This window comes from Notothenia rossii (assembly GCF_949606895.1).
Source record: "Notothenia rossii genome assembly, chromosome: 6".
Taxonomy (NCBI): Eukaryota; Metazoa; Chordata; class Actinopteri; order Perciformes; family Nototheniidae; genus Notothenia; species Notothenia rossii.
In genome coordinates this window covers 5,171,766-5,188,436 of record NC_136909.1, presented here as the reverse complement: position 1 = coordinate 5,188,436, position 16,671 = coordinate 5,171,766, and the positions used below count along the sequence as shown (strand labels likewise).

The window sequence follows — 16,671 nt, the reverse complement described above, 5'->3', positions numbered from 1 at the left end:
GAAGTTCATCTCAATACTTTGTTATATACCCTTTGTTAGCAATGACAGAGGTCAAACGTTGTCTGTAAGTCTTCACAAGGTTTTCACACTGTTGCTGGTATTTTGGCCCATTCCTCCATGCAGATCTCCTCTAGAGCAGTGATGTTTTGGGGCTGTCGCTGGGCAACACGGACTTTCAACTCCCTCCAAAGATTTTCTATGGGGTTGAGATCTGGAGACTGGCTAGGCCACTCCAGGACCTTGAAATGCTTCTTACGAAGCCACTCCTTTGTTGCCCAGGTGGTGTGTTTGGGATCATTGTCATGCTGAAAGACCCAGCCACGTTTCATCTTCAATGCCCTTGCTGATGGAAGGAGGTTGTCACTCAAAATCTCACGATACATGGCCCCATTCATTCTTTCCTTTACACGGATCAGTCGTCCTGGTCCCTTCGCAGAAACACAGCCCCAAAGCATGATGTTTCCCCCCCCCATGTTTCACAGTAGGTGTTCTTTGGATGCAACTCAGCATTCTTTCTCCTCCAAACACGTCTAGTTGAGTTTTTACCAAAAAGTTCTATTTTGGTTTCATCTGACCATATGACATTCTCCCAATCCTCTTCTGGATCATCTAAATGCTCTCTAGCAAACTTCAGACGGGCCTGGACATGTACTGGCTTAAGCAGGGGGACACGTCTGGCACTGCAGGATTTGAGTCCCTGGCGGCGTAGTGTGTTACTGATGGTAGCCTTTGTTACTTTGGTCCCAGCTCTCTGCAGGTCATTGACTAGGTCCCCCCGTGTGGTTCTGGGATCTTTGCTCACCCTTCTTGTGATCATTTTGACCCCACGGGGTGAGATCTTGCGTGGAGCCCCAGATCGAGGGAGATTATCAGTGGTCTTGTATGTCTTCCATTTTCTAATAATTGCTCCCGCAGTTGATTTCTTTACACCAAGCTGCTTACCTATTGCAGATTCAGTCTTCCCAGCCAGGTGCAGGTCTACAATTTTGTTTCTGGTGTCCTTTGACAGCTCTTTGGTCTTGGCCATAGTGGAGTTTGGAGTGTGACTGTTTGAGGTTGTGGACAGGTGTCTTTTATACTGATAACGAGTTCAAACAGGTGCCATTAATACAGTTAACAAGTGGAGGACAGAGGAGGCTCTTAAAGAAGAAGTTACAGGTCTGTGAGAGACAGAAATCTTGTTTGTTTGTTATTGACCAAATACTTACTTTCCACCATAATTTGCAAATAAATTCTTTAAAAATCAGACAATTTGATTTTCTGGATTTTCTTCTTCTCATTTTGTCTCTCATAGTTGAGGTATACCTAGGATGACAATTACAGGCCTCTCTCATCTTTTTAAGTGGGAGAACTTGCACAATTGATGGCTGACTAAATACTGTTTTGCCCCACTGTATATACAAAACATGTCTCTGAAGTGTTTGGCTCCAAATACCAACCAGATAATTGCAGCATCCCATAATCCCCTCTGTTTCAGCCCTGTTTCAAAAGGGCTGATTCTGTGTCTGTTACTTTAGATGAAAGTAAATAGCCCCTCCTCTCTGAGAGATATTTGGTTGAAAAGAACACAATAAGCGCTTTCACACCAAGTACTTTGCCATACTTAGTTCATGAGAACTTAGTTCATCAGAACTCTTTAGTTCTGATGAACTAAGTACAGATCGCATTCACACCGGAATAAGTCCCTGAGGGAGGATTAGGCAAATGAAGCCGCTGACGTCACTTCTTCTTCTTCTGCTTTGGGTTTACGGGCAGGCCGCAAACAACTTCACGGCGTATACTACCACCCAAAGTCCCCGGAGTTGGGGACTGGCTTCAGTAGAAGCTGCTGGGACTCCCAGCGTTGCCATAAGTTAGTCTCTCTCCATTGGTGCGCTGAGCTAATGCTAATAATGTTAATGCAAGGAAAATAAAATGGCGGCTTCGCAAAACCTTTTGGGAGTTTTACGGGGCGTGGTTTGCAATCCGCTCAGCCAATCAGACAAAGGAACCTTTTTCTCCCATGAAATCAGGCTACCTGCTCTCTAGCAGGGACTGAAAAGGGGGTGGAAAGGTTCTCATGAACTGTGACAGCCATGGTGAAAGCAATGGTGCTCTAGGAGGAGATTCAGGTGATAAGGTGTGGGGGGGGGGGGGTTACCTTGGTCGCTGATTGGCTAATGGTTACACAAGACAAACATCGTTATGACATCACAAAGTGGCTAAAATCTGATCAGCTCATTTTCAGACAGGTTTTTATAGAAATGGATCAAAAAGAGAGAGAATCTTTGTTCCTGACACTTTCAGAGTCTCTTTCCACAGAGGGGACACATGTTGATCATACTTGCCAACCTTGAGACCTCAGAGATCGGGAGGATTTCAAAACCACCACGGGGGCCTGAAGCCCCATCCTTGATGGAGCATATGTGTGGGCTGGACCTGTATTTTACAGGAAAGGAGTGAGCAGAGAGTAGAGTAGTTGTCGATTCTTGTTCTCTTTTCTGTGATTATCTGCCTCACCCTCTCAGACTTTCAATTGTGCACGCTACTAAAGAGACGTGTTACCATGGAAACCAAACAATGGTGTAGCTGTATTAAAGTCCGAGTGGAAACAGTCGTGTGTAAATCTGATTTTGTCAGAAATCGGGAGAAATGCGGGAGAAATATGACCCCGGGAGGAAACCGGGAGAGGGCAATGAAATCGGGAGTCTCCCGCGAAAATCGGGAGGGTTGACAAGTATGATAGTGATGTAGAAGAGACATGAAGAAGAGGGGATACATGTTGATGTAGAAGAGAGTGGATTTTGCATGATAGGTGACCTTTAAAGAAAGTGAGGGTTTCTAGGTGTAGTTTACATTGTAGGCTCAGATCTCTGTGTGAGCTATCAGGATTTTAACGTGGAAACGAGAGAAAGACCCTGTCATGAATTAGGTTTTGGCAATTTATGAGACTACATTTTATTTGCAATTTTCGCCTTCGAATATACATCACTGATCTGACTATGTTTATATATTGGCAAAGCATAAATAGTCAACCCTATAATATCGTTGAAATGTACAGGTACTTAGTCAAAACTGTAGTGATTATTGATGTTTCCATGTTGTCATATCTCCATGACACACAGTCCTAAGTTAGGTTGTTCCTATGCACTGTTTGTACAAATACACATGGAAACAATAAGCATGCAATCCCTACCAAACCCTACTTTTACTGTTGGTACTTTAACTATATTGTGATGCTGATACTTTTCTACTTTTACTTGAGTAACATTTTGAAGGTAGGACTTTTACTGAAACAGAGTATTCCTACACTCTGGTACTTTCACTCAAGTACAGATCTGAGTACTTCTACTTGTACTCAAGTACAAGATCCAAGTATTTCTCCCACCTCTGATTCTTTAACATAACTTTATAGTATCTTCTAAACTCTATTTCAAAATGAAGTGTTGATCATACTTACGTTGCACATTACAGGCCCATAGCTCTGAGCCAATAAACCAGCTTTACAGTTGAATATTCCCGTTGTGTTATTATTCATGCCCTACCTTATGTAAGGGGCATTTACGACTCCCCCTTACACACACACACGCACGCACGCGCACACGCGCACGCGCACACGCACACGCACACGCACACACACACACACACACACACACACACACACACACACACACACACACTCAGAGGTGTCTCTAACTGTCTGGGCCTCATTGAGCAGCCCAGGATCTCCTCTCCGTTTGCGATGCGATGCACGTGCAGCCTGCAGCTTATTGTGGGAACATAATGGGCTCCAGGGCCATGTAAACCAGCGGCTCTCTGCTCCTGCTTTATCACTTGTGTCCTCTTCATACCGAGGAGAGGGAGGGAAGGTGGGAGGCGGGAAGGTAGCGATGTGGGGGAGTGTAATTGGACATTAGATAATACCTTCCTTGAGTCTTTTACGTCCTCCAGAGGCCAAAATGTCCTCGCCTCTTCTGCACATTAGAACAGAAAAGCTGCTTTGACCCAAACTCAATGCACTTCCTGTTCCACTCTTTATTACTTTAAAGTTGAATTGCATTGATTATGATTAGACAAAGACAGAGGAGATTATATTGGATCAAATGTTGTCCATCTCACCTCTGATACTCATCTGAGTTCAGTGACTAATGGACAGACAGCTAAGACTTATTGAGCTGTAACTCACTTCATAGATCCATTTGACTCCTAATGTTGGGCTATAAAGGAACTACAGCACGGTCACATGACTTCACGTCACCACCGCTAAGCTAAAGGAGGCTAATGTTGGGCTATAAAGGAACTACAGCACAGTCACATGACTTCACGTCACCACTGCTAAGCTAAAGGTGGCTAATGTTGGGCTATAAAGGAACTACAGCACAGTCACATGACTTCACGTCACCACCGCTAAGCTAAAGGCAGCTAATGTTGGGCTATAAAGGAACTACAGCACGGTCACATGACTTCACGTCTCCACTGCTAAGCTAAAGGAGGCTAATGTTGGGCTATAAAAGAGCTACAGCACGGTCACATGACTTCACGTCTCCACCGCTAAGCTAAAGGTGGCTAATGTTGGGCTATAAAGGAACTACAGCAAGGTCACATGACTTCACGTCTCCACCGCTAAGCTAAAGGTGGCTTATGTTGGGCTGTAAAGGAGCTACAGCACGGTCACATGACTTCACATCACCACCGCTAAGCTAAAGGTGGCTAATGTTGGGCTATAAAGGAACTACAGCACGGTCACATGACTTCACGTCACCACCGCTAAGCTAAAGGAGGCTAATGTTGGGCTATAAAGGAACTACAGCACGGTCACATGACTTCACGTCACCACCGCTAAGCTAAAGGCGGCTAATGTTGGGCTATAAAGGAACTACAGCACGGTCACATGACTTCACGTCACCACCGCTAGCATACAAGGATGGAAAATACATTTTCTGTCTCCAAAACACTAATGCTTAACAGCAAATATCTGCGAAACTCAGATAAAGACGTCACATTAGACTTTGAGAAACTAGGATGGATGTTTTCTCTCAATCTTCTGACATTTAATAGACTATAACAGTTGTTAGCCGCAGTCCTAGCATTAACAAGCTACCGCTAATAGTTGATACGGCTGTAGTAGTAAACCCTTCAATTTGTGGAGCAGGGATGCATTTAAATCTCATGCATATAACTTCTCATATGGCAACATTTTAAAACACTCGTTAGCTGCAGCGCTAGCCACCAAAAGCTACTGCTGTAGTAGTAAAACACTTCAATGTGTTATATTTAGCGAGGATGCATATTTCTTCTCATGCATGTGACTTAACATATGGAGGAGAAGGAATGTGTTATTCATGCTGTAATCTTGCTGAAAATATCTTAGAATGAAAAGCTAAAACAATGCAATAACTCTTCCCTAGCATGTCTGCAGAGAAAACACATTCTCTGTCTCCCGTGTTTGCAAACATCATGAAATGTAACACATTTTTCGAGCTCAACTCAAATATAATTGACAAATTCCTGCAAAATACCACTAGTGTTTCTCAGAATGAAAAACCATCAATTCAGTAAATGGCTGCATGAAGAATCAGTGTTTGGGTGGCAGAGTTTCTCCAGTGATTGGGGTCTTTTTGAGGGATTTGAACATACCTGACTGGCGGTGTTTGTTTCCTGCATGCTGAGTGATGCATATAACTTAACATATGAAGGAGAAAGAATGTGCTACTCATGCAGTAGTCTTGTAGAGGATATCTAAGAATGAACAATGCTATAAGTCTCCACTAGCATGTTTGCAAACATCATGACATTTAACACATTTTTCTGGCTCAATTCAAGTAAATAACTGACAAATTCCTGTAAGAAAATACCACGAGTGTTGCTCCGACTGAAACACCATCAATTCAGGGAAGGACAGTGTTTGGGTGGCAGTGTTTCTCCAGTGATTGGGGACTTTTTGAGGAAGTTTAATGTATCTGACTGGCCGTGTTTGTTTCCTGCGTGGTGACTGATTGTTGGTGTTTTTATGCTGAGACGCCAGTGTCAGTCCGCTGTGATCTGAAGGTGTGTGTGTGTGTGTGTGTGTGTGTGTGTGTGTGTGTGTGTGTGTGTGTGTGTGTGTGTGTGTGTGTGTGTGTGTGTCGCCGTGTTTGTTTTCCTGTCCTGACTGATGCCCTGTCGGAGCGTCGCAGTGTGGCGTATTCATCATTATGGATGCGTGTTTAGAGCCGGGGATGCACACCAGGTAAAGAAGAGGGAAAAAGATGGAGGTGGGGGGTGTTATAAATAGGCACTTGGCTCTCTATCCATGTGGAATTGATGAGTTTCAGCACATTCTGCTCGGCAGTGCCAGGTTTAATTTCTACCGTCCTGACAGCACACACCTCGGAGCCGGGAGACGTCACGCCTGACTGCCGCCGCTGTGCAAATGTTAGCCGTGTTTGAGGACGGACGCACGAATGCAAGGTTCCTATTGGGCCGTCAATGTATTCCTCTAAACCCCCGTCACCTTAAGAGACAAGCAATCACTCTCTCCCTCCTGACCCTTCAACAAACACACTTTCACCAGCAGAAAGTGAGCTAAGAGGCAGCGAGCTAACAGGCTAACACGGTCAAATACGTGTTTGCAGACAGGTGATGATCCCTGCAGGCGTCAGAGAGCAGCATGCATACTTTATTAAGGTAGAAGAACTGATATCAAAGGCTTTTGAGTCATATGCACAAAGGATGCAGGGTAATTTTGGCTATCCCATCAATGCAACATGCTCAATATGACACGAAAAAGGCATAACATAGCAGCCCAGTCTAACGGCTTCGTGTTATAGTCACGAAATTAATGTAATCTATTGATTCGTGTTCACCAACACGATTTTTGCATTTTTTTCGTGTCACACAGAACGATTTTAAAAACAATGCATTTCTATTGGTAGTGTGTTTCGTGTGCTGTGTGGTTCATAAAAACATATTCTTACTCAATATCTCACCCTAAGCCTAACCCTTTCCCTTTTATTTTAAATTGTATAATGGCTGGAAAATAAATGGCTCAGAGCCTCAGAATACTGAAATCTGTATTTTTTGTCAAATTGTTTTCCTTCTAATTTGTTATTATTTAGTGCAGGCACGAAACACGTAGTTACCAATAGAAATACATCGCTTCTAAAATCGTTCTGTCTCAGAATACTGAAATCTGTATTTTTTTAAATCTGTTTTTCTTTCTAATTTGTTATCATTTCAATTGCTTTTAAAATCGTGCTGTGCAACACGAAAAAAAGGGGGAAATCGTGTTGGTGAACACGAAACTCCGTGAGACTGTGTTGAACATAGTGCAAAAGACATAAGTACGCTGCAGAAATAACTTGTATATTTACAGATAAAAAAGAACAAGATAAAGCAGAATGTAAAATCAATTACTGCACAGTAGAACAACACTGTATACTATAATACTATATGAATATGTGGATATGTTAAATAAACAAATGAACAGTGTTTATGTGAATGGGGACACTGCGCACTGTGAAATGACTACAAGTTAAGAGAACAATACGTAAGTATGAACGGCAAAATTTAGGTTAAGTGTTACAGATGAAATGAAAGTACCTTTTGCAGAAAATTCATAAATAAATAAAAACTATTCATATTAATAATTAACTCATATCCAAAATTGAAGTTCTTTCAAGTTCTCTGCAGTCCTTGTAAGTTTTGTCTAGTTTTATTTAAAATAAAACAGTCATATTTTTTGTTCTGTTCAATTGAATCATCATATATGTTCTTATAAAAAGTCTTGGTTAGTTTCATTTAATGAGCGAAGCTGAGTTACTCTATAGTAACAGTCCTCCTCTGTGTCTCTGGGGTCCTCCTGGCTCTCTCTGCGTTGCTAGCAGTCACATTAGCCAATACAAACGTGTGAAATCGGTGTCTGGGTGCTCGGCAACGACATGCCAGAAGAAATAAACATCAGTTAACGTGAAACCAGGAAAAAATTAAATCTGAACAAGTAGAGATTCTCCGGCTCTGATTCTGTGATTTCAGGCTCAGGTTTAGGCAGCAACGGGTTTCATGTAACGGGATTTAAGAGGATCTATTCTGTGTGTTGGGGTTTTCCCTCTCCTGTAGTTTGTTCTATAGGTTTTAGTGCATGTAAATGGTCGCCAAAGGCTAAAGTCCCTGTGTTCTCTCCCACACCGTCTGACTATCTGCACAACACTTCCCCTTTTTAAAACGACACCGCTCTTCCACTTTTAAATCAGACATCCTGCACATATTTCCAACAGGAACACATCATATAGGACTAATTATTATATCCCTTTTTGTATATATAACAGTCTTTACAATCGTTTTCATTAAAAGTTTCGCTTATTTGACATTTAAATGTATTTAACTGTCAAGCATTTTACACCGTGTATGTGTTAACCTACTTGGCAGTAAACGTAATTATGTTTAAAATTTAGATTAAAGAGTACAAAATCAGTTTTGCACAACTTGTTTCTGCGTGTAGCGAGATCAAGAAGTCAGAGGTCACGAGCGTCTGTCAGAGGAGACGCAGATTTAATTCCCTCTGCTCATGTGTGTGTGTGTGTGTGTGTGTGTGTGTGTGTGTGTGTGTGTGTGTGTGTGTGTGTGTGTGTGTGTGTGTGTGTGTGTGTGTGTGTGTGTGTGTGTGTCTGCAGTCTTCATTTCACATGATGCTCGGCTGTGAAGTTTAATTTCAGCAAAATCTAAACACGCTAATTAAATATCATAACTTTGTGAAGAAGCCTCTTGTTAAGGCACCTGAAATTTTAATTTAGACTTCAAAAGAGCGAAGACTTTAAAGCAAATCTATTGTTTTTCATTTAGACTTGCAGTTTTCTTCTTCTCTGCAGTGCTTCGGTACGTAGTTATGATTGATCTGGTAATTAAAATATGCAGAGAGGGAAAAATATTAACTGCTCCTTTTTTCCACTTTACTTTTTTTTTTGTGATTTAGAAAACAGCCCGACACATTTTCCTTTCTCTTTCCAGCACAGATAATTACATTTTTGCACATTGATGTTCTTTATACAGCGTTCATCGGCCTCATTATTTTTCCATTTTCATCTTTCTGGTGGGAGATCGATAGATTGATAAAATGATGGAGCCTATCTTAAATAATGCAAGCGGAGAAAAGTTACACTCACTTTGCTGCCGGCTAAGTGTTTGAACTTCTTATTCTTCTTTCATTTGTGTTTAATATCCCATGAAGGTAGGTCTCGCAATATCACATGCTAGCCTAAATCATTTATTCCCATTTTTGCAGAAACACTTTTCCTGAGTCTATGCTATATGGGATGACGCTTGTCAAGGCTAATATCCCAAATGATAAAGAAAGTGGCAATTCAAAGAAAGACAGCGTAAAGTAGGCCAATTAGTACCTAGGGAACATTTAGCTAGAAGAGATAGCAGCTCCAAATGTCACAAGCAGGAACATTAAGGACCGATTGTTTATAATGTGACCTGACAGTTTGGGTCTCTGTAATATGGGATTAACTACAATACTAATTAACATGCGGCTCTATTAAAACAAGCAGCTGGGAGAGGAATAACTCTCTTCTGATGTGTTAAAGTGTGGCGTCCTCGACACACATTTAAGCTTGTTTTATTCCTACACTGCCAGTACGACGTGTTAAATCACACGCAGGCCCTTAAACATCTGAGCACGCACACATCAGAGTGTTCTTTGCCTTTGTCACAAACAGATATATGTTTTTAAAGTCCCACTGCAGGGCTCCGTGTTTCATCCCCGACAAAAAGTGGCCACGGTGGCCTGAGGAGAGCGTTAAACACATTCGCAATTAAAGCATGTAACTTTGCATCTCCTCCTGATTCCTTCTGCACTCCCTGTAATTGGGTCTCGGTGGATTTGGAGTTTCGGCTCTTCTTCGGGAGTGAAGGACCCGCAGAGCGGAGAAAGCTGCTGGTCAACAGGGCCTGGATGGTGGCTGTTGGCAGGAAGCAGCTGCAGACATACGGGAGGACATGTGGGAGAAATAAAAAGACTCTTCTAGACAGAGAAACATGCAGGACGTGTCTGAGTGATTAAAGAAACATGCAGCACTTTGTAGCAGTGCTGGAAAGTACATTTACTCAAGTGTCTTGCCTTAAGTACACTTGTTTGCTTTCTATTTTACACCATTTTATACTTCAGTTACAATTGCAAGTGATGCAGTGATGATGTATTGTAGTAGGCCAACTCGTAAATTAGCAATGGTTCCCTTCTCAAAAAGCCAATGGGATTTCTCCATGTGATTTGGGGTTTTTCCAGAAAATAGTCTCTGTGGAAAACAAACGTGTATGATACTTACAGGTTTTGTTCTGCAGGATAATGATTTTTCAAGTAAAAAGCTAACGTTAGGCTATAAAGGAACTACAGAACGGTCACAGGACTTCACGTCACCACCGCTAAGCTAAAGATGGCTAATGTCGGGCTATAAAGGAACTACAGCACGGTCACATGACTCCACGTCACCACCGCTAAGCTAAAGGTGGCTAATGTTGGGCTATAAAGGAACTACAGCACGGTCACATGACTTCACGTCACCACCGCTAAGCTAAAGGCGGCTAATGTTGGGCTATAAAGGAACTACAGCACGGTCACATGACTTCACGTCACCACCGCTAAGCTAAAGGTGGCTAATGTTGGGCTATAAAGGAACTACAGCACGGTCACATGACTTCAAGTCACCACCGCTAAGCTAAAGGTGGCTAATGTTGGGCTATAAAGGAACTACAGCACGGTCACATGACTTCACGTCACCACCGCTAACCTAAAGGCGGCTAATGTTGGGCTATAAAGGAACTACAGCACGGTCACATGACTTCACGTCACCACCGCTAAGCTAAAGATGGCTAATGTTGGGCTATAAAGGAACTACAGCACGGTCACATGACTTCACGTTGCCACCGCTAAGCTAAAGGTGGCTAATGTTGGGCTATAAAGGAACTACAGCACGGTCACATGACTTCACGTCACCACCGCTAAGCTAAAGATGGCTAATGTTGGGCTATAAAGGAACTACAGCACGGTCACATGACTTCACGTCACCACCGCTAAGCTAAAGGTGGCTAATGTTGGGCTATAAAGGAACTACAGCACGGTCACATGACTTCACGTTGCCACCGCTAAGCTAAAGGTGGCTAATGTTGGGCTATAAAGGAACTACAGCACGGTCACATGACTTCACGTTGCCACCGCTAAGCTAAAGATGGCTAATGTTGGGCTATAAAGGAACTACAGCACGGTCACATGACTTCACGTCACCACCGCTAAGCTAAAGGTGGCTAATGTTGGGCTATAAAGGAACTACAGCACGGTCACATGACTTCACGTCACCACCGCTAAGCTAAAGGCGGCTAATCTTGGGCGTGATGATGTTTAGCCGTCTCATTTAGACACTTAAATTCACCAGTGAGGTATTAACTGACGTATTTTATGTTGTAGAACAAGACCTTAAATTCCTCAATGATGTGAACCATAACTAAAATATTTTAGCACTGGAAAAAGGCATTTCAAATCCAAACATTTTCAATTCACATAGTGATTCTGCCCCTTACTGTTTTATATATTGTAAGACAAACAGGATGTAGACTGAAAAACCTGAAAAAGCAATATTTGTTTGATGGACTTCTTCAAAACAGCAAACCTTGGAGGCTTTATGGGTCGTTTGAGGTTGTGTGTGTTTCAGTATGTGTGTATGTGCGTGTGTGTGTTTGTGTGTGTGTGTGTGTGTGTGTGTGTGTGTGTGTGTGTGTGTGTGTGTGTGTGTGTGTGTGTGTGTGTGTGTGTGTGTGTGTGTGTGTGTGTGTGTGTGTGTGTGTGTGTGTGTGTGTGTGTGTGTGTGTGTGTGTGTGCATGTGTCTCCTTCAGGCGAGACATGTGAAGGACAGCCGAAGGTGCGGTGGGCTCCGGTGATGGGCTTGTTTTATTACATCTCATATTGAGACCAATCTCTGTCCATTCACCTGAAGGACAGCCAGCTATTCCCTAACTAAATTAGCCAGCCAGCCACTCACACACACACACACACACACACACACACACACACACACACACACACACACACACACACACACACACACACACACACACACACACACACACACACACACACACACACACACACACACACACACACACACACACACACACACACACACACACACACACACACACACACACACACACACACACACGCACACACACAGAGGGCTGGTGCAGGCAGTCACGCAATATTGTGAATGTTCTCCCCCTCCTCTCGTGCAAGAAGTCACACTCCTGTATATACATGATCGCATGTCCAATCCCTCACACACACACACACACACGCACGCACGCACACACACACACACACACGCACGCACGCACACACGCACGCACGCACACACACACACACACACACTATATGTGGGGTAATTGCAGTCGTTGTGGCAGGTTGTGTGTTTGTGCCCCTGTCAGCTCGGCCTGCAGACCTCCTCCTTATGGGACCATGTGACACACATCTCAGCATACCTCTCTGTGTGTGTGTGTGTGTGTGTGTGTGTGTGTGTGTGTGTGTGTGTGTGTGTGTGTGTGTGTGTGTGTGTGTGTGTGTGTGTGTGTGTGTGTGTGTGTGTGTGTGTGTGTGTGTGTGTGTGTGTGTGTGTGTGTGTGTGTGTGTGTATCAATGCATGAACCTTTAGCGTACCAATGCATGAAGCTTCATCCCTCTGTGGCTGAGCAATCTCTCTCTTCCCTAATGAAACGTCTTTTGTGCGATCTTTTTTTTTTCACTCACGGCGGATGTTCTAATGAGGCAGAGCCTGAAATAGCAGTCGGGGGCTAGCACTGCAGAACTATGACATCCCAAGTGAGAAAGTTGCCCAAATCACAGTGGCTGCAGCCGTGCGTCAGGTTTCTTTATTTATAACCCGCACGGAGTTGTCCTACACTCGGAGCATATGGAGGCTTATGTAACGCTCAGCATCCAATAACCACTGAAGTCACGTCCTCTATATAAAGCTGGCAGGAAAAGAGTTGTTTCTGAGAGAACATTGATTTAGTCTGCTTTAAAATGATGTAACAAGAAGAATGATCATTGTGAAGCCATTCCTTTTAAAAGGGTCAAGGGTTTTTGGTGAATATCTTCACCAAAAATACCTTTAATTACAGGAAACCAGACGAAACAGAACAGAGCTTTCCAGGAAACGACAGACAAGGATGTGACACATAGAGTACAAGGACTTAAATACTAGAACTATTCACTTAGAAAAAGACACAGCTGGAGAAAGCAGGCAGAAACACGAGGTGAAATAATCACACAGACGGGGAAACACAAAGACAGGAAGTAACAACGGAGACAATATGGTGTGAACACTTTTCAAAATAAAACAGGAAACACACAGACAAAAAAATCTAAACTTCTCCTCACCTCTCTATCGTCTTTATTTTAGTAATAATAATAACATTTTAGACCCAAAAACAAACTCAACCAGTAACAAAACGCCTCAGAGAAAGTGCCTTTTAGTTTCCTTGTTAACAAATACGCTGAACGCTATCATTTCAACAATAGTTGCGTTGCATCAGCTCTTCCTGTTCCAGTGATCTGTTCTGATTAGCCTTCAGTCGCTCTCACTGAAATGCCACCTCTCGCCTGTCACATTGTATACGAGGCGTCATTACGATCATGACATCAAATGCCTGGCAGCAGAGGTCAATCAGCGTGCATTAACCAAACACAGCTCGTTTGTTTTACAGCTTTTATTGCAGCGTTGGCACCGGCGAACACGAGCGTTAGGCCGGCATCCAGCGGGCAGAAAGACCTCCAGTTAAAGCGCCCCCTTATTTAGAAATACTTCACTATTTCATGCACCATCTTTTAAAAATCTTTTAAAAGATGGTAAAATCATTGCAGGAAATATGTTTTTGGGTCAACATTTAGTCTCCTCTTTCTTAGATAGTTAATGTTCAATATATATATATTTTTCAACAGTTATAAGACACGACCAAGACCTACACTTCAGACAAAACATACCGAAAAACACAAAACAGAAACAGACGAGAGAAAGAAAGTCACAAAATAATCACAACCATAACCAGCTGTATCAATCAATCAAACATTATCTATAAAGCACTTTTCATACTCAAAAGGTAACATAAAGTGCTTCACAAATCAAAAAACAAAACTACCCCCCCTGCCCAGGTCCTAAATGCCAAGTAACTCATAACTAAAACCAAGTCATTAAACACAGGTGACACGAAGGACTCACAGGAACTCAAATGCACGATTCGGTTTGACTTCAAAAATATATTTTATTATATAAAATACTTTTCAAAGTTTAATGATTACTAGGATCCACTAGGGTTCTCATAAGACCTCTAGGTTCCACTAGGTAGCTCAACAGTTCACAAGAGAATACAGGCATGGACTTGATGTGTATACAAGACGAACCGACAAAAGACAAAAGGAGAGAAGGGCTATCTACACACAGTAGGTGCGTTCACACCAAAAAGAGTCGGAACTAAAATGAGTTCATCAGAACCTTTTTACCCCCTTTTCAATCCCTGCTAGAGAGCAGGTACTTTCGTGGGAGAAAAAGGTTCCTGTGTCTGATTGGCTGGGCGGATTGCAAACCACGCCCCGTAAAACTCCCAAAAACGTTTGTGAAGCCGCCATTTTATTATCCTCGCATTACCATTATTAGCATTAGCATTTGCCCAGCCCAGAAACGCAGACAGACTAACTTATGGCAACACAAAAGAAAACATGGGAGCGGTGGAGATGAGGAGGTGTCGGCGTTCTGGACGTTTACTCGGAAGGCTTCAGTAGAAGCTGCTGGGAGTCCCAGGTGGCAGTATACGCCGTGAAGTTGTTTGCGGCCTGCCAGTAAACCCAAAGCAGAAGAAGACGAAGTGACGTCAGCGGCTTCATTTGCCGAATCCACCCCCAGGAACTTATTCCGGTGTGAACGCGATCTGTACTTAGTTCATCAGAACTAAGTTCTCATGAACCTTTGTGGGAAAAGCACTGCGGTGTGATAGCGCCTAATAGGTAATGGGGCACAGGTGAAAACAATCAGAAGCAGGAGACCACAATCAAGCTGGCAGGTGACACACAAAGACAGGAAGTGTAGACACCTGAAAAGAGAGGGTAGAGTCAATACCAAAATAAAATGCAAGGTCAGAAGAATAAACACAAAACAATGAACTAAAAGAACTCTAACGCTGAAACTTTACGACAGGACTGAGTAAAAATAATTAAATAAAGGTTAAGTGTTTTAGCTATAGCGGTTAACCAGTTGTGAGTAATTGTCTTATATCTGTAGTTAGAAAATGTAACCATTCAGATACTATGCAAAATAATGGCATTTAAATTAATTTGTTAAAAAGCCAAGATAATAAAATAAACATAAAACAAGCTAATGTAGAATAACACGTGTGTGAAATACAGGAACACTTTTTAAATCTGGCTTAAAACTGAAATAACACAACCAACCACAAAATATGACTTTATGTTCACCGCCACAGTTATTTTCACTTTTCAAGCTAAATGAAGAGCACATAGGATCATGTCTCCATGTAGTCTGTGAATAATCCTGTATTGGGTCTCATAGCTCTGCCCTTTTTAATCTTAAAGTGCTGACACGCCGTCACGCTGATGCATTAGAGTGTGAGTTACACACCAGAGATCACTCTCACCCCTCACCTGGTCCTAATTATAGGGATGGAGGCACATTGGGGTGATCTGTCATCGACAGGGAGTGATATCTCTCTGTAAAATATGTATGACATCAAAAACCCTTAAAGGTTATTACAAATTAATAATGAGTAGTGGGCCGAGAGCAGTAAAAAATAGCCTTTCCCTCGTGTTTAAATGTTTAATTTAACACGCTCCAGTGTAGACGTGGACGGCCTCCCAGTAAAATGTGCACCTAGAGACCTGCATCACACAAACAGGCTCACATGTATTAAGATCGACAGCCGGATTACACAGATTCCTGCAGACGTGCATGATCATCCGTCTGGAGCTGTTATCTTGAAAAGTGCCTCTAACGGCATGCAGAATTACAGCAACACAAAACACTAAAGGAAGCAGTTCTGCTCGCATCAAGCGCAAAGTCTCCCCAGACTGCGAATAGACACAGAGAAGCTTTTTTTCCTGAGTGTTTCTCTGAAGCATCGTTGGCCCTGAACCCCTCCTCGCAGTAATGTCTGAAGACACTGTACAAAAGTGCCTTATTTATGCCTGTAATGTAAGCTGTCTGTTCCGGTGTCGCTCATTTCTCCGCGGAGCTGGCAGCCGAGTCTGGAGTGAATTTGCCGGGCGACTACCTGGGAAACATCAACAGTCATTAATTATGTAAAACTCTCCTCACAGTGGGAGCCGAGCACAACTGCAGCGCCGGCTCCTATTAGACTCAATGTACTCTACAATGAGCCCCACTGCCTGAGGGCGCGGAGGATTACCAGCCCACCGCCACGACCCCCCATAGAAACACACACTCTCTTACACACACCAAATGTGACGTGCTATTATGTTCTGTATGCTTGTGTTTAGCTGAGGGGGAGAATAACAGGAGTCTCGGAGCTGTCTCTCCTCCCTACTCACCCCATCATTCACTCCTCTGCTTCACTTTAGCTCTTTTTGTTTCTCCCTCCGTTGGCAATTGTCGGGCTTCCTCACTACAAGGAGTGAAATCGGGGGAATCTGACAGGAC

General features: G+C 42.9%; 1 protein-coding gene across 2 annotated transcripts in view; it reads left to right on the top strand.

Annotated features, from left to right (window-relative positions):
- Positions 1-6,107: 6,107 nt before the first annotated feature.
- Positions 6,108-16,671, top strand: part of cux2b (cut-like homeobox 2b) — an 86,617-nt gene continuing 76,053 nt past the window's right edge. For both annotated transcript variants that reach the window (XM_079690775.1, XM_079690774.1), the window contains exon 1: positions 6,108-6,208. In XM_079690775.1, coding sequence (XP_079546901.1) covers positions 6,134-6,208 — 75 coding nt within the window. In that variant the 5' untranslated portion in view covers positions 6,108-6,133. The remainder of the gene's footprint in view (positions 6,209-16,671) is intronic.